The sequence below is a fragment of the Protopterus annectens genome, chromosome 7.part0 (genome assembly GCF_019279795.1).
Source record: "Protopterus annectens isolate FY-2018-M chromosome 7.part0, PAN1.0, whole genome shotgun sequence".
Lineage (NCBI taxonomy): Eukaryota > Metazoa > Chordata > Ceratodontiformes > Protopteridae > Protopterus > Protopterus annectens.
This window is the reverse complement of record NC_056739.1, coordinates 1,063,189,884-1,063,208,336: the sequence shown is the minus strand read 5'-3', so window position 1 is coordinate 1,063,208,336 and position 18,453 is coordinate 1,063,189,884. Positions and strand designations below refer to the sequence as shown.

Sequence of the window (18,453 nt, the reverse complement as noted above, 5' to 3'; positions counted from 1 at the left end):
ATAAGACTCAGCACACATCAGATAAAAAATAGCCAATTTCAAAACGTCTGAAATCATAAAAACCATAAGAGTTCAGCTGCTTGGTGACTGCATATTGGCCTTCATAGTTACCTTCAGAAAATGAAGACATGTTACTCTTACAAATCCTTATAAAAAATAAGTTAACCTTCTCACAACTGAAAATATGTGTAAGAGACAAATGAGTAAATACATTAGTAAACAAATAATAGACTACTGTAAACCTATAACATTGCTAAAGAATAATAAAAAATAAAATATAACCAGTATAAACCAGTATAAAAATATGTTGTTTTACTACAAGTCTTCAAGAAAACTACACACAGATACCCACATGCACGCGCACACACACACACGTGTATGCATGAATATGTGTGTGTACACACACACACACACACACACACACACACACATATATATATATATATATATATATATATATATATATATATATACACACACACACACACACACACACACACACACACACACACACACACACACACACACACACACACAATCCACCTAGTATGATTTAAACACAAATAGTCAATGAAAAAATGCTGAGTTAAAATAATCAAAAAAAACCCAAAACATCCACAGCTTTAATTGCATGTTGCGAGACAAACTCTTGGGAAACATGCTAATACAAAATGATTTTTACATGTGGACTGTTTGAGCTTTCGACCTTTTGTGTGAGACAGCTATAATACCTGGGTTGAAGAATGCGACCTTTCCCTGGTACTGTGCAACCTTATAGTTGATATTGTTAATTATCACAGGATGTGTGGGGGGTGTACCCCCATACACTGGGCATGCAGCGGGGGCTTTTCCCCAGCAAAACATTATTTTTTACTTGTATGCAATGAGATGTTCTTTTGCAGTATACAGATAAAGATGTTAATTTTTTTATTGTTCATTATTTTAACTTCACATTTTTCATATCTACTTTTTTAAGTTTAGATAGATCCATATATATTTTATATATATATATATATATATATATATATATATATATATATATATATATATATATAGCTATATAGATGAAGTACATCTACTGAAATGTACAGAGAGTCAACCAGCTTTGTGGTACTTATAACTGAGAGAGTCCACATAAGGTGGAATGTTAGTGTGTGCAATCACCGGTAATGCCAAACTGAAGTTGTTAGCAGAATGTTTTTATAGAGGGGTTTAATGGTTATATGCTGCTATGCGTGGGTTCTGCTTGGTTTGTAGATGGTGCTTGTATGTGGATTTCTGTCTCTGTCTGGAATATTTGTGCTACAGAATTACTGCCAGTGTAGTTCTCAGTGTGCGCCAGCAAAGTTATCTATTTTCAATGAGATTTCTCCTTTCTTCGAGTTTGTGCAACTGTGGAGTTGGTATATTCTAATCTAGGGGTGTGGAGAAGGCACCCCCCAGCAAAAAAACAGTGCATTGTCTTTTTTTGTTTTAGCTTTTGTTTATACAGTTGACGTGTCCTAAATCTATTATGTGTATATAGTTGATATATTGTGAGGACATTCTTTTTTTGTTCGATTTTTTTATGTTTTCTGTTATTTTTGTTTGAAGTTAACTGATATAATCATATATTTATACATATATACATAAACAGATAGAGATTTATTATAGATATATAGATATAGATAACAAATATATATTAATAAGCTCATTTCCATTGCTGGGTATATATTACTCTGGGATTTATTCAATCCAGACTCTGAAATTTCGTCACTTAGATTTTGCCCTTGTGGCCAAACCGTGCCAGCTTTGTGAGTAAATCCATGCATAACTCAATCCCAGTCATGGAATAATACAAGAATATACTGAGCTAAACTGAAATGCAACACATCTGACAGAAAGGTGAGAGAAAGAAGCTATTTTCTACAATACTAAGCTCCATTCTGAATGGCAGAGTACCGCTGAGGTCCAGACTGGAAGACATTTAGTTTGTGCCTTGAGTTACCCAGACTATATATAGCAAAGTAAAATAATATTTATACCTATACATCTTGAGCGATCTGCTGTAGTGTAATAACCAAGAGAGCACTTGCAAGTATAGCTTCCCACAGTGTTTGTACACTCTCCTTCATCACATAAGCCAGGAATTGTACTGCATTCATCAATATCTGGAAAAAATATAATTTTATTGTTAAAAAATTCATTAATCTATTAATGTTCTGACAATACACTTTATTTTACAGCATCTTAATAAGTAAAAGGACCTTCACTGAAAAATTTAGCAATGCATTTAATGATAATATTACCATTAAAGTTACTGGCTTGAATGAAACCAACCAAATATGTGATTACAGCATTCTAGTTATTATACAAAATGTTCTGTTTGTATATTTCAGTAGGTCTTTTTCTGCTACATCTGCTTAAAAGACTTACATATCACTCCTCAAAACGTATGTATGTATGTATGCATGTCTTGCTCTATTTTCCTCCTTGTAAAATGTTACCTTAGAGTATATATATTTAACCTAGGGAGTTAAATTTGGTTTGTCTAACACTATGGCAAAAATCCTCTGATCAGTCCACTCACCAGGTTAATAAATATATAAATGAATATGTCATGAGCATGCATTTGGCTGTTTATGTCCCCCAGACTAAATTATGCTTAAGCTGTAAATGAATGTCATGAACATGTACTTGGCTGTTTATCTCCCCACTGGGTTACCACCTCTCCCTCTTTACTCAGGACAGTCCCAGTTTGGGCAGTTGTGTCCTGTGCAAAAAAAAAAAAAAAAAGGAAAAGTGACAAATATCCTGAGATTTAAGACAAAACATATTTCCTAAGGATTCTTTAACAGTTGCACAAAAAAAAAAGTTACATACTCATTGTGACGTTCCATTTGTGTTGTCCATTTTCATTCTTCGTCAAATGATGGGCTCGGATCCAACAGTTAGATCCGACTCAGTGGCTTCAAACACATCATCGGAACCTAGAACTCTTGATCGTCTCCCTTTACCCATAATGCCCTGCCAAGCTAACATACCTCAGATCGAGTTTGCTGCACCTAGACATAAAAGGATAAAATATTACACAAATTACCAAAGTCAGACATGAAAAAGGAAGCTGGAGCTCAAAGAAGGAACAGGGGCTCTTGTACAACTCTTAGATCCTTCCAGAATGAAAGGATGGGGTTAGGTAGGCAGGACATTGAGGAAGAATGAAAATGGAAAACACAGATGGAACATTATGGTGAGCAATATTTTTTTATCTGATGTCCTTTTCATTCATTCGTTAACTTATGGGACAGAGTCCCCAGCTACTGTGACCTTGGGGAGACCTTAAGGAAGGATATTCCGAAGTACTGCTGAGCCAAAGGCCACTCTGTTCCTGGAAATTAAATCCATCTTATAATGACAAAAGAAAGTGTGACGATTAGCCCATGTTGCAGCTGCACAAATATCATCTAAACAGACTCATGACCAAAAACGCAACAAAACTGCCACAGACCTTCTGGAAAGGACAAAAGTTATACAATCATTCCACCATTTGGCCAACATTACTTTAGATACCGGTTTACATAATCCTGTAGGAGAAAAGGAAACAAATAACTACTCAGACTTCCTAATGTGTTTGGTTCTATGAAAATAAAAACAAAGTTGTCTATGTACATCCAAAAGGTGTAACATATACTTCCCTTTGTTTGAAAAGTCAGAAAGAAAACTGGAAGATTAATGACCCGGTTTATATTTGACTCAGAAGCTATCTTAGGTAAAAAAGTTGGATTTGTTTGAAATGATACCCTGTCTTTCTGAAAAATCAGGTAAAGAGGTGTTCAAGATAGAGCTTCGAGTTCAGATCCTCTTCTAATTGATGTAACAACCACCACAAAAATGGTCTTCCAAGACATAAGTTTAAGATCTGGTTTGGCTGGGGGTTCAAAGGGAGAGTGAGTTAAGGCCTGAACCATTATATTTAAATCTCAAGAAGGAGCAGGATCTGTTAACTAAGGTCTAAGCAAAAAAGGCTCCCTTGAGAAAGGCCTTGCATAGTTTAGAAGATGCTAAGGTAAAGTTATTTCCGCCCATGTAAAAATATGAAATGGCAGCCAAATGAGCTTTAACAGTTGAGAAACTAGCTCCTTCACTGAAGATTGAGGCTAAAAATTCAAGGATCACTAGCACAGGTGCTGAAAAACGGTCTAGCTCTTTGTTAAGAGCCCAAAGGACAAACATTTACTCTTGTAAACCTTTCTAGTAGAGGCCTTATGGGAAGTTAACAAAAATGACGACCGAGGAATAAAGCCTGGGCTGTCTAGCAATCAGTGGAACTGAGAAAACTATGTGGTCAACTTGACGCCTGTTATGTCTGGATGAGTCATGCCTGTTGGGTGAGACAGGAGGTCTGTAGTTGGATTCAGAATCTAGGGTGGATGTTGAAGATGAAACCAGAGGAATGGGAACCAAATCTGAAGAGGCCAAAGGAGTGCAATGAGGATTACTGTGCTCTTCAACTGAAGTGCTTTCTAAAGAAACTTGGGAATGAGTGGCAAGGGTGGGAAACGAGACCAGTGGGTCAACTGTAATCTACAGCATCTGGTGGGATCAGGGTAAAGAGCCAGGTGCACTTGTTGCTTAGGGGAGAGGCAAAAAGACTGCAGTATGGTTGGCCCCATTGATGGAAAAGTTTTGCTGTAATGTTGACGTTTAGAGACCAGTCATGAGGCAGGAGAATGGACCTGCTTAGTTTGTCTGCAATCATGTTGGATTTCCCTGGAATGTGTGTTGGTATTAGAAAGTGACTGGAAGAGAACATCCATTGTCATATTCTCAAACCTTCTTGACAAAGAGGGTAAGATCTGGTTCCTCTTTGTTGCTGTACCAGACTACTGACATAGTCTAGCTTTTCTTTTTCAAAGTGGGGCCAGTTGGTTCAACTGGCTGCCATTATGAATTTCCACATTATCCCAGGTGGGAAAATGTCTTGAAAGGTCTGCAGTGTTAGAATGATGGTATCATCTCAAGGACACTGATACGCATCTTGGCTTCTTGGAGCAACCATGTATCCTGACTGTTCTTCCCAAGAACTGCCCCCCCCCCCCAAACTGGGAGACTTCAGTGGTCAATATGGCCTTGGGCAGGGGAAGAACAAAGGGACAGCCTTTGTAGAGTTGGTTCAAATGAATCCCCCACAGAAGATATCTTTTGCAAGCTTCCATGATCTTGACTGGTGTAGATAATGGATGTTGGAAAATGGACTATTGAGTCAACAGAGTCCATTGTAGGATTCTCATGTGGTACCTGGCAAAGAGACAAGGATGATAGCGGCTGCCATGGAACCCAAAGCCTGAAGTATCAATCGGGCTGGAAGAGATGAACTTTGGATCACCTTCTTGACCTGGGACTGCAGTGTGATTACTCAGAAAGAGGGAAGACAGGCTATCTGACTGTGTCCAAACGAGCACCTACGAACTCCAGACTCTGTGTTGGGGTGAGATGAAACATGTTGTAATTGGCTGTTATTCTTAGATGAGAACACAACTGAAGCAAGTAGTCCCTTGCTTGTAGAAGTAAATACCTGTTTAGGGCAGTAAGCAGCCAGTCATCTAGATATGGAAACACACAGAATCCTAGCAGCCTGAAGTTGGCTGCTACCACAGCCATGTATTTGGTGAACACCCTGGGGGCTGTAGTCAGGCCAACGGATAGTGCTCTGAACTGGTAATGACTGTCCCCAGCCAGAAGTGCAGAAATCTCCTGGAGTGCCTGTTCATTTTTATATGATAGTACGTATCTTGAAGATCTATCAAGCACATCTAATCATCCTTTTGTAGCACAGGCAAAATGGACTGAACAGTGACCATCCAAAATTTTGTATACTGAACAAACTGGTTTAACTTGCTAAGCTCCAGAATTGGTCTCAAGTCCCCTGTCTTTTTTGGCACTAAGAAGAATCCTGAATAAGTTCTGGATCCTCACTGGTCTGGGGGGACTTCTTGAATGACTCTTTTTTCTAGCAGCTTTTTATTTCTAAAGACACTGCTTTCCTCTGACTGGGTGGAATTTTACGTTATGTACATACCATAACAATGCATCTGTGTTGTTCATTTTTATTCTTCCTCAACGAATGGTTCAGATCTGAGACTTGGCCACTTTTTGCAATCTAGGATTCGACTCTCGAGCTCCTCCATTTACCCATAATGCCCCTCATTACTGCTTTACCTCAGATTGAGTTTGCTGCCTCTAAACAAAATTTGATAGAACAATTATGTGACAGAAAAGAACAGAATAGGGGCTCAAACAGGAACAAAGGTTCCTAACAAATTCCCTCAGATCATTCCCAAAGACAAGGAAGGGGGAAGTTGGGAGGAAAGTTGAGAAAGAATGAAAATGAACAGCATAGATGCATAGCTATTGTAAGTACATAACTTAAAATTCTGATGTTGTCATTTTCATTTGCTCTTCAATGAAGTGAACAGAGTCCACAGCTACAGTAACTTTGGGAGGCCCTCATGGAAGGATATTTCGGAGTATTGCAAAACCAAACACAGCTATGTTTCTGAAAATGATGTCCAATTTGTAATGAGCCACAAAAGTATGAGCTTTAGACCAAGTGGCAGCCATACAAATATCATCAATGGAAGCTCTAGACCAGAATGCAGAAGACATAGCCACTGACCAAGTGGAATGAGCTTTTGGTTGTCTTGGCAAGGTCAAACCTTTTAAGGAACAGACATGAGAAATACAATCTGCAATCTATTTGGCTATTGTAATTTTTGAGACAGGCCTACCCAACTTGTTTTTGTCAAAGGAAACAAATAATTTATCAGATTTCCTAATTTCCTTCATTCTATGAAGACTGAAATTAAGTTGTTTATGTACATCTAATGAATGAAGGATGTACTCTCCTTTATTTCAAGTTTTGGGAAGAAAATATGCAAATTGATGACTTGATTGATGTTTGTTTCTTAAGCAACTTTGGATAAAAAGGATGAATATGTACCTAAAGCCAATCTGTCCTTATGGAAGATCAAATAAAGTGGCTTAGAAGAGTGTGCTTGGAGATCAGAGACTTGCCTAGCCAAGCTTTTGGCTACCAGAAAAACTGTTTTCCAAGAAAAAAAATTGAGGTCCACTTTTGTGGATGGTTCAAAGGGTGAATGGATCAGAGCCTGTAAAACTATAGTAAGATCCCAAGGTGGTACAGGGTGCTTAATAGATGGCCTAAATAAAAAAGTGCCCTTAATAAAAGCCTTACACAACGTAGATGATGCCAAATAGAAAGTATTATCTCCAATGTGGAAATTCAAAATGGCACCCAGTTGAACCTTAACAGTAAAGAAACTGGCCCCACTTTGAAAAAGAAAAGCTAGAAATTCTAAAAGTGGGGACTCGAGCAGAGAAAGGATCCAAATCTCTCTGCTGAGCCCATAAGGAAAATCTCTTCCATTTACATTTAAAAATATTTCTTGTAGAGGGTTTCTGAGATGAAAACAAGATCCTTCTAACAGGAGAGGAAAGCCTGGAATGTCTAGACATCACTGGAATTGGAAATGGAGAAACCATGTGGTCAATTTAAGGCTTGGAATGTTTGGGTGAATCATGCTTGACTGGTGTGAGAGGAGATCTGGACTGGGGTCCAGTGTCCAATGAGGACATATTAGATGAAACAATAGAAAGGAAAACCAAATCTGCTGAGGCCAAAAGGGCGCAATAAGGACTACTTTGCTCTTCAACCTGACAGCTTCCTGAAGAAACTTGGGAATCAGGGGCAGGGGAGGATAAGCATACAGAAGACCGGAGGGCCAAATGTAGACTAGAGCATCTCTCAGTGACTGTCCCGGAAGGGGGATTAGGGCAAAGAATCTACTGCACTTGTTGAGGGGAGTGGGAAATAGATCGCAGCATCATTGACCCATCTTGAGAAAGATCATGTTTGCCCGTGAATGATTGAGGGATCACTTGTGAGACATCAAATTAGTTCTGCTGAGCCTGTCCACTAGAACATTTGATTTCCCTGGAATTTGCATCACTACTATAAAGTGGTTGGATGAGATTGCCCACTACCAAATTCTCACTGCTTCTCGGTAAAGAGGGTAAGATCTGGTTCCCTCGTTTGTTGATGTACCAAACCAGTGACACATTGTCCGTTTGAATAGCAATTTTCCCCACAGGAAGAGAGTTCTAAAAGGCCTGCAACACTAATATGCTCTCATCTCCAGGACATTTATATGCAATTTGGTCTCTACTGGAGTCCACATGCCTTGAACAGTCCTTCCCGAGTAATGTCCCCCCACCCAAACTGGGAGGCATCCATGGTCAACGTGGTGATGGGCAAAGGAAAGATAAAGAGGCAATCTTGGCAAATCTTGTTGGATTGGATCCATTGCTCCAACGAGTCCTTGCAAATTCTGGATAGTTTTATTGGGAATGATAAGGGTTGACATAAGATGGACCATTGTACTTGTAGGGTCCACTGCAGGATTCTTATGTGAAAATGAACTGTAAGAAAAAGAAGTTATGTACTCACCATAACGTTCCATGTGAGTTGTTTATCTCACCTTTATTCTCACTGATGGGTTCGGAGCCGATCTTTGGCTCCGATACGGCCTATAGCAAAGCTCAAGGTTTGCCAGTAGCTCGAGACCAAGCCCCTTATCCCATGATGCACTGCTGGAATTACCTCAGATCTTGTTTGCTGCATGTATATATAACCCCTGTGAGGGGAGCACTCCCCAAGAAGGAAGAAGAAGTATTGAACAACCAGGATGATACTAGCCTCTAGGTCAACTGTCAGCCAGGAGGGGTAGCACCCACAATCCTGGGTGGCTCACAGGAGTACATTTTTCAGGACCGTGGAACCAAAAGAAGACCTGTCCCTGGAAGCCTTATCTACTTTGTAATGAGTGATAAAGGTATGAGGCTTAGATCAAGTGGCTGCAGCACAAATGTTGTCAAGAGGCAATTTAGCTTGAAAAGCAGAAGACGTAGAAAAGGCTCTGGTTGAATGAGCTTTTGCTTTGTGTGGCAAAGGCATGTTAGCATTTGTACAATGAGTTGTTTTAGCCACTGGTCTACCTTTTCTGACCTCCGAAAAGGATACAAAGAGTTGATCTGATTTTCTAATATATTTAGTTCTATCAAGATAAAATCTGAGCTGTCTGTGTACATCAAGTTTGTGCAGCATGTATTCCAATTTATCGGAATGGTTGGGAAAAAAGACTGGCAACTAAATGACCTGATTGATATTGGACTCAGAACAGACTTTAGGCAAAAAGGAGGGGTGTGTTCTGAGAGATACTCTATCAGCATGGAAAATTATGTAAGGAGGTCTGATAGATAATGCTTGAAGTTCTGACACTCTGCGGGCAGAAGTAATGGCCACTAGAAAAATAGTTTTCCAGGACAAAAATTTGAGATCACAAGATGATGCTGATTCGAAGGGGGGAAGAATTATTTGAGACAGCATAAAATTCAAATTCCAGGTAGAATACGGGATTTTGACAGGAGGTCTCATGTGAAAAACGCCTTCAAAAAAAACCTTAGATAACTTATGGGCCATAATATTTAACCCATTGAATCCAAGGTGGAAATCTGATATGGCGGCTAACTGAACCTGAACTGTGGCAGCTGCTGCTCCTTCCTTAAAAATCATTGTCAAATCTCTAAAATGGACGGCAAAGGAGCTCGGAATGGGTCAATTTTTTGTATACTGGCCCAAATGGAGAACTTTTTCCACTTACTGCGATATAGTTTTCTGGTGGATGGCTTATGAGAAGACAATAGAATTTGTCTTGTGTCATCTGAGAGTGAATGAAGCCTGGCTATTTGGGGAAGTGGATCAGCCAAGCAGTCAGCTTTAGAGACTGCAATGAAGGATGGAGGTCCCCTGACGGGTGTGTCAGGAGGTCTGGAACTGGGTCCAGGATCCATGGATCCTCCAGCACATGATGGTGAAGGAACGGGAACCAAATCTGTCGAGGCCAATGTGAGGCTATGAGGATAACAGTCCTTCCCAGCGATTTTGCTTCCTGTAAAAACTTGGGTTTCAATGGAATTAGTGGGAATGCATATAGGAGACCTGGAGGCCAATCATGTACGAGTGCGTCTCTCGGGGGATGTTCCGGAGGTGGTATTAGGGCAAAGTAGCTTCTGCATTTGGTATTGATGTGACTGGCAAAGAGGTCGCAGCAAGGCTGGCCCCATTTGTGGAAAATCAAGTCCGCAACGTGTTGGTTGAGAGACCACTCGTGAGGCAACAGGATTGCCCTGCTCAGCTTGTCTGCTATCATGTAGGAATTCCCTGGGATATGCGTTGCTAACAGAAAACGCTGGGATGACACAGCCCATTGCCATACCCTGAGGGCTTCTCGACAAAGGGGATAAGACTTGGTTCCGCCCTGTTGGTTCAAGTACCAGACCACTGACATGTTGTCTGTCTGAATTGCAATTGTCCCTAGAGGAAGAGAGTCCTGGAAGTACTGCAACACCAGAAGTACTGCTCTCAACTCCAAAAGAATGATATGCAGATGTGACTCTTGATCCGTCCATGTGCCTTGGGCAGTCTTTCCCTGAAAATGCCCCCCCCCCATCCTATCAGGGAAGCGTCCATGGTCACAGTGGCTACTGGGGGGGGCACAAAGGGTCTTCCTATTGTGACATGAAAGACGTCAACCACCACCGAAGGTCTCTCTTGCAAGAATTTGTGATGAGAATCATATGGTTCATTGGTAATTTCTGGTAAGACCATTGAGCGAATAGGTGCCATTGAAGAATTCGCATATGCATCCTTGCAAGTGGAATGGCTAGAATTGCTGCCACCATCAAACCTAGTACCTTCAAGACCTCTGTGGCTGTAGCTCTGTTCTCTGACACCAATGAGTTGACATGTTGGCGGAGAAGTGAGACCCTTTCGACTGGAAGACGTAGAGTGGTGGTTGAGGTATCTAACTCTGCTCCTATAAAGACGGTATGCTGCGATGGCGACAAGGCAGACTTTTTGAAGTTGACTGTAATACCTAAGTGGTGGCAGAGTGTCAGAGTAGATTGTGTTGCCTGAATCAATTGATGCCTGGTGGTAGTGGTGAGAAGCCAATCGTCTAGATATGGAAACACCTGGAATCCTAGATGCTTCAGGTGAGCCGTGACAACTGCCATGCATTTGGTGAACACTCTGGGGGCTGCAGTGAGACCAAAGGGCAGGGCTCGAAACTGGTAGTGATTGGCTCCCAGCTGGAAACGCAGGTGATCTCTGGAGCATCTGTCCATCTTTATGTGGTAGTGCGCATCCTTGAGATCGATGGAGCACATCCAATCGCCTTTCCCTAGAAAGGGAAGAATGGCCTGAAGCGTGACCATTCGGAACTTCTCTTTTTTTACAAATTGGTTGAGTCTGCTGAGGTCCAAGATAGGTCTTCAGTCCCCTGTTTTCTTTGGAACCAAAAAGAATCTTGAGTAAGTTCCGAATCCAACTTGGTCTGCTGGGACTGGCTGGATGACTCTTTTTTTTCTAGCAACTTGTGGACCTCTATAGTTGCTTGTTTCCTGAGACTGGTTGGAACATCTGGGATTTTGTTTAAAGGAGTAGGAGGGGAAGAAAACGGTATCAAATACCCTCTGGAAATGATGCTTTGTACCCAGGTATCAGATGTTATGCTTAGCCAGGCTTCTGGGTACAACGATAAGCGACCTCCGACTGCCTCCAGAGCCGGACAGCCGGGTCTCCTTTCAGGAGCACTGGTAGGGCTGACCAGAGAACTGGCCTCTGTCACCCTACTGTTGCGGACCCCCCCCCCCCTGCTGCACGGGCGGCATCTTCCATTATAACCCACTCTTCTGCCTCTAGAGGGGGTTTCTCCATGTGTGTCCTGAAAGGCTCCCTGTGCTTTTCGGAACCACATTTTTCTGCCCTTAGGGCCCTTGGGATAGGGACGAGTAGGGGTCAAAAAACGCACTCTAACGGCAGATAAGGTCTTGCCTTCCTGCTCACACCTGGTTAAAGTTTCCTTTACCTTGGGCCCAAACAGGGATGAGCCATCAAACGGGGTGTTGATAAAGGAAGACTTGAAAGGCTCCACAAAGGAACAGAGACGTATCCAGGCTTGTCTACGCAGAGAAATGCCTGAGCTAGCGGCTCTACTCGAACCATCAGCTGCATAAGATATGAGACGCATGGACGAGTTCACAATCGAGTTTAGGGTAGCGAGCTGTGTGATAACTTTGTTGGCAACCCCTGCAGCTACCGTACCCTGGACAGTATCTCCTAGCTCTTTCAGGAGATCTCTTTGTAGTCTTGTAAAATGGGTTAAATAGTTCAGTGATCGAAGGGAAAAGGTTGCTGAACTAAACATGCATTTCCCATATCTATCCATTCTCCTAGAATCTCTGTTAGGAGGATGAATAGATGAGGATGCCTCAGATATTTCCTTTTTGGTGGCTGCAGCCACCACCATGGCATCAACAGGCACTCCCTTGGTCAAAAAGGCTTTGTCCACTGGGGCAGAGATGAACTTATTTGGCTTCCGAGGGACAGGTTCCATGGCCTCCATGATCTCCGGAGACTCCCATGCCTTATGAGAGATCAGCTCCATGAGCTCATCGTAAGGCGGAGACACCCAAGAAGTGGAAGGTTGAGACCCGAAAGCCTTCAGGAGCACTGACTCATCTTCAGTAGGGCTTTTGGACTGCCAACCGCCCCTCTGATTAAGGATCTCTAATATCTCTGCAAAGGAGATATCCTTGGAGGGGGATCGAGGGGACACTTCTGACTCATCCAAGTCAGTGTCAGATGTCAAAGACTCCTGTGGGGAGTCCAAGTGCCTCCTCTTGCAGTCTCTTCCTGGGTACCTCCTCAGTGGGGGGATCTTGGGAGGTCTCAGAAAAGCAGGGGGCACCCTCTGGGGCTACTTGAGGCTCAGAGTCTCTACGCATGGGTGGACCGGTAGAAGCAGGAGTGGACACAGGTGCTTGAGGGGAGGATGAATCCAGACCTGATGCTGATGATGTCTTTGGAGACAGGACTCTCCTCACGGCATCGAACGCACCATGGCTCTGACGAAGGGGTAGACGGCTCCAAAGGGACCTTCCGATCCTCCCGCACCAAGGCCATGGACTTCGAGCCCGAGGTAGGAGCTGAGCTCATCCGAGCCGAAGCCCCGAGAGGAAGAGTTGGCACCGACAATTTGGTACGACTATTCTCCCCGGAGCCGACAGGAGAGTGTTGGCTCCTAGAGTCCCCGGTCGGTACCGAGGACATCCGAGTAGATGGAACCGATAACACTGGTGCATGTCTCGGCTCCACAGGCACAACAACTATCAGGTCGGGCTCCTTCAGCTCCGAAAGTCCAGTACGGTTCGGAGGAGGAGTAGTCAAGTCCAGGTTAATGGTCTTCGGCTCCGACAAAGACGTTGGAGCCGACAACAATTTAACAAGGTCTGGTGCCCGTAAAGGCTTCTGCACTAGCCAGTCCATATCTATATCTGAGAGGCTGACAAAAGACTTCGAGGAGTGCACCGAAGGTGCTGACTGGAGCAGAAGAGATGAGGGAATCTCAGAGACTGGCTCCAAAGCTATGAGCTAGCTCCGAAAAGAAGGGACACTTGGTTCCGAGGACAGTGGAACCAATGACCCTACACCCTCCATTTCTTTAGTCTTTTTGGATGCTTTCGAGTCACCTGAGGACTTGGAAGACTTTGAGGATCTACTAGCACCATCCTGGTCACCCAGCGCTTCAGAGAAAGAGTGTTGAAGTAAACCCCTGTCCACTAATTTCCTCCGTCTCTAAAAATACCCTGGAGGAGAAGGAGTGACATATACTGCAAGAGTCTTGGAGGTGTTTAGCCCCCAGACAATAAACACATTGAACATGCCCGTCAGTGACTGATATTTTTTGTCCACAATCCGGACATTTTTTGAAACCAGATTTTGGATGTGGCTTCTCTTTCTCGTCTGACATCTCTATTATCAAATTAAACAATTTTAAACAATTGAAACAACACACTTAAAAAAATATCTACCAAAGCACTCCTAAGAATGTGGTTAAATACAAGGCCAACTCTTAGGCCCAACACTATAGAAAAACAGAAGCCAACACAGGGCACTATCTAAACTAAGTCTAAGTCTATAGAGATTTTATATATATATATATATATATATATATATATATATATATATATATATATATATATATATATATTATCCTATCAAGAAGTCAAGAAAAAAAGTTTTTAAACTTGCAAATAGATGAATCTATCGATTAATGGTCCAAGCTATCTGAAACATCGAGATCTGTGCCGCGGCAAACTAGATCTAGGGTAATTTCAGCAGTGCATCATGGGATAAGGGTCTTGATCTCGAGCTACTGGCAAACCTTGAGCTTTGCTATAGGCCGTGTCGGAGCCAAGGATTAGCTCCGAACCCATCAGTGAAATTAAACGGTGAGATTTAACAACATCACATTCAAGGTTATTGCTGCCGCCATTGATCCCAGAGCTTTTAAAATCAGTTTGGCTGGAGGAAAGGAATGAGACCTAATCTGACTTACATGTAACCTTAGACAAAGAATTCTGCTCCTTGGCAAGGATGCTTGAAGATTTATTGTGTCTAGGTGAGCCCCTATGAACTCCAAGACTTGTACTGGTTGAAGTTTGGACTTTGGAAGATTTACAGTGATGCCTAGAGAGTGGGTCAACTAAAGAAGATAGTCTGTGGCTGTTATTAATGGATGCCTGGTTAAAGCGGAGAGGAGCCAGTTATCTAAATAAGGAAACACTCTAAATCCCTGCTGTCTTAGATGAGCTGCAACCACTGCCATACATTTAGTAAACATCCTGGGGACAGTGGTGAGAACAAAGGGTAGGGTTCTGAACTGGTAATGACTTGATGCCAGCCGAAAGTGAAGGAATATGCAGGATCTCCTGTTCACTTTGATGTGATAGTATGCACCCTTCAGATCTGTAGATCACATCCAGTCACCTTTCTGGAGTAAAGGCAGAATGGACTGAAATGTGACCATCTGGAATTTCAAGTTATTTATGAACTTGTTTAGATAACTGAGATCCAGGATGGGTCTCACGTTTCCTGTCTTCTTTGGCACTAAAAAAGAACCTCGAGTAAAAACCAGATCCTGCTTGGTCTGGTGGGACCTCTTAGATGACATTTTTGTCTATCAGCTTTTGAATTTCTAGAGCTACTTGCTCCCATTGATTGGGTGAAACATCTGGGAGACTCTTTCTAATCCTTGGTGGACCCTGCGAAAAAGGAAATAAATATTCTCTGGATACGATTCTTTACACCAATGTGTCTTTTGTGATGGCTGTCCAGGCTTCTGGGTGCAAGAACAAGCATCCCCTGACTATCTCCACAGAAAAACATTCATGCGAACTTTCAGGAACACTGAGAGGGTCTGTCCGAGAAAGAATCCTAAGACCCTTGATTTTGTGCCCCCCTCCCCACCACATGTGCGGCATTTTCTATTATTATGATTATTTCCCCCTCTGCCTCTGTGGAAAAAATCTCCATGTGAAGCTTGAAAAGGCCCTTAAGATTTCAGAAACCACATTTTCTTACCACCATGCTGATTTCTGGAGAAAGATCTCTGCAGGGTAGAAAAACGGATTAATACAGAAGATAAGGTCTTTCCATCTTGTTCACTACAGGACAGCATCTCTTTAATGGCAGGGCCAAACAGAGAGGATCCATCACAGGGAGCATTGATGAATGATGCCTTAAAGGGCTCCGCAAAGTTGTGCAAGTGCATCCATGCATGCCTCATCATGGATATACCTGTATCCGGAGTCCGTGAGGAACCTTCAGATGCATGAGAGATTAGTCTCATGGATGCATTAGATATACAATTTCGGTGCCAGTCATGAAGAATGAGCTTTCACTTCTTCCGTTGACATGGACCTAGGGTAAAAGTTAGAGAGTTCCTTTAATATGTCCCTCTATATCCTAGTAAAATGTGCCAGGTAATTCAGCAATCATAAAGCAAAGGTCTCTGAGGTGTACACTCGCATTTCAAAATTGCCCAAAGCCCTAGTCTCTCTATTAAGGGGAGGGACAGAGCAGTTCTGCTCCACTAGCTCCTTTTTTGCTGCTGCCACAACAACCATGGAATCTACAAGAATCCCTTTAGACCAATGCTGCCTGTCCAATGGTGCACTTAGAATCCTATCAGGACCATTTGGGAATGGGCTCTACACCATCTGGTTCCTTCCATGCCTGGCAGGAGACAAGGTCGATAAGCTCATCCACCTGGGAGTTACCCAAGATAAAGATTGGCCAGACCTGAAGGCTTCCAGAAACACTGATTCCTCCTGAGAAGGGTACTGGGAAGGCCATCCATCTTTTTGGTGCAGGATTTCTAAAATGTCTCCAAATGAGATGTCTTCTGGTGGAGATCTAGGGATACTTCTCCTTCATCAAAATCACTGTCTCCTGTCAATGATTCCTGGGTGGAATCCAGTTGTCTCTTTTTGCACAGTTTCTTCCAAAGAACCTCTTCAGTGGGGTAATCTGTAGAAGTGTCAAAAGAAAGGGAAAGTCCCTGTACAGGGACTGTCTGGAAGATTTGAAGGGCTGGCTGTCCCTGTGAAAGATGATGAGACTTAGAACTCAGATCCTGAGGAGGGATGGGAATAGGATCCGAAGAGGGGATAGCAGAAGAATCCCCATGACAGGAGAAAATGATTTCCACTATCTTGAAAGTGGAAAGGCAAGGGGAAGTGGAAATTAGCCTCCACAGACCTGAAGCTCTCGGCTCAGCCAATACTTGACTCCCTCCAGTGTCCATTCCCGAGGAACAATATTCGTTATTTAATTAGTTTGTGCATTAACCAATTATGATGTCATTTAGCAATTTAAAATGTAATTGAAGGTGTTTTTATATATCTATATAAGGTGTGTACTGAATTGAGTTATATCTTTTTGGTTTGAAAAAGCCACCTTGGTGAAAGCGCTTACCAGATATCTGTCAATAAAAGAACTGTTTTTACTAAGAAGTCGTGGTAGCAGCCTATTACTCTGAATTGGATATACTGTTTATGCTCAGTCTGAAAAGACATTTTGCATGTTCTTTTCAACTATCTGCATGGTTGTGTTCTTGAGCTTTGTACTTTATACGATTATATCTTTTTACTTTTTGCTCAAAAACACACATTTTCCTGTGGTGCCAACTGTTACTTTTGTTTATTCCCTTTAAGAATAAGCTTGTTCCATCTGTCACTATTTGCCCTGGCATTGAAACCTTGTCAGATTTTACATGAAACCTGGACGTGAGCCAGGCGTAAACAATACACGCACTCCTTGTGGGCATCAGAATTGGGTATCTTATGCTCACAGAAAGTGCATTTCTTGAAATCAGTAGGGTTGTCCACCATACCAGAAAACACAGATATTAAATTACTAAAAACAGATACTACACTTGACCTTAGCCATAAGGCCGAGAGGTGATTACAGAAAAAGGCAGATATAGAGATTTTTTTTTTTTAAAGAAGAAGAAAACACCAGCAATGGAAAAGAAAATTACTTCAGAAGAGATGAGGAATGAGACAGATTACCAGCAATGGTAAGTGGAGGCTACACCAACTAGTAGAAATAAAAGATGTCTAATCTTACTCTAACCCACCAACTAGGCTGAAGAGAGGAATAAAAAGAACTATTCCAGGAAGAATAGAGCAAGAAAAAATTTAAATCACTGACAATTTCTCTAATAACTATCTAGAAGCTCATGAGCGTGAAATCTCGAGTGATGTCTAGAGTGGCAAACAAGATCTAGGGTAAGCAGTAATGGGGGCATTATGTGTAAAGGAAGGAGCTCGAGAGTTGGATCCTAGACTGCAAAAGGGATCCAAAAAATTTGTTGACGAATGAATGAAAATGACATCAGATCATCAAGGATTTTCTTCACAACAGTGGGAGGGGTTAGGGAAAACAGTATGGTATAATCTCTGGATATGATCCTCTGCACCCACAAATCTTTTCTTACAGATAGCCAGGCTCTCTGGTGCAGAGGTAAACGACCCCTGACTGCCTCTAAAGGGGAACAGTCAGGCCTCCTTTCAGGAGTGCTGATAAGGTTTATTGAATCTCTAAAGTCCTGGTTCTGTGGGCCACCTCTGCCATGAGGGCAGTGTCTTCCATTCGAATTCCCCCTGTGCCCATGGGGAAGCTATTTCAGCATGAATCCTGGAAAGGAAATTGAGATTTCTTAAACCACATTTTTCTACCACCTCGCTGGTTCCTAGGGAATGGTCTTTGAGAGGTAGAAAAACATACACCCATGCAAGAAAGGATCTTTCCACCTGTTCACACATGGACAGCATGTCCTTAACCTTGGGACTAAACAGTGAGGATCCGTCAAATGGTGGATTGATAAATGAAGACATAAATGGTTCCACAAAATCACGTAAGCACATCTAGGCATGTCATTTGATGGCTATGCCTGAACCTGGCACCCTTGAGGTACCTTTCGCAGC

General features: G+C 42.3%; 1 protein-coding gene and 1 pseudogene across 3 annotated transcripts in view; both read right to left on the bottom strand.

The window, feature by feature from the left end:
* The window catches only part of FBN1 (fibrillin 1), a 4,097,759-nt gene that overhangs the window by 3,207,460 nt on the left and 871,846 nt on the right, over positions 1–18,453 (bottom strand). For all 3 annotated transcript variants that reach the window (XM_044077620.1, XM_044077621.1, XM_044077622.1), the window contains exon 9: positions 2,025–2,150. In XM_044077620.1, coding sequence (XP_043933555.1) covers positions 2,025–2,150 — 126 coding nt within the window. The remainder of the gene's footprint in view (positions 1–2,024; positions 2,151–18,453) is intronic.
* Positions 17,226–17,429, bottom strand: LOC122807316 (annotated as a pseudogene).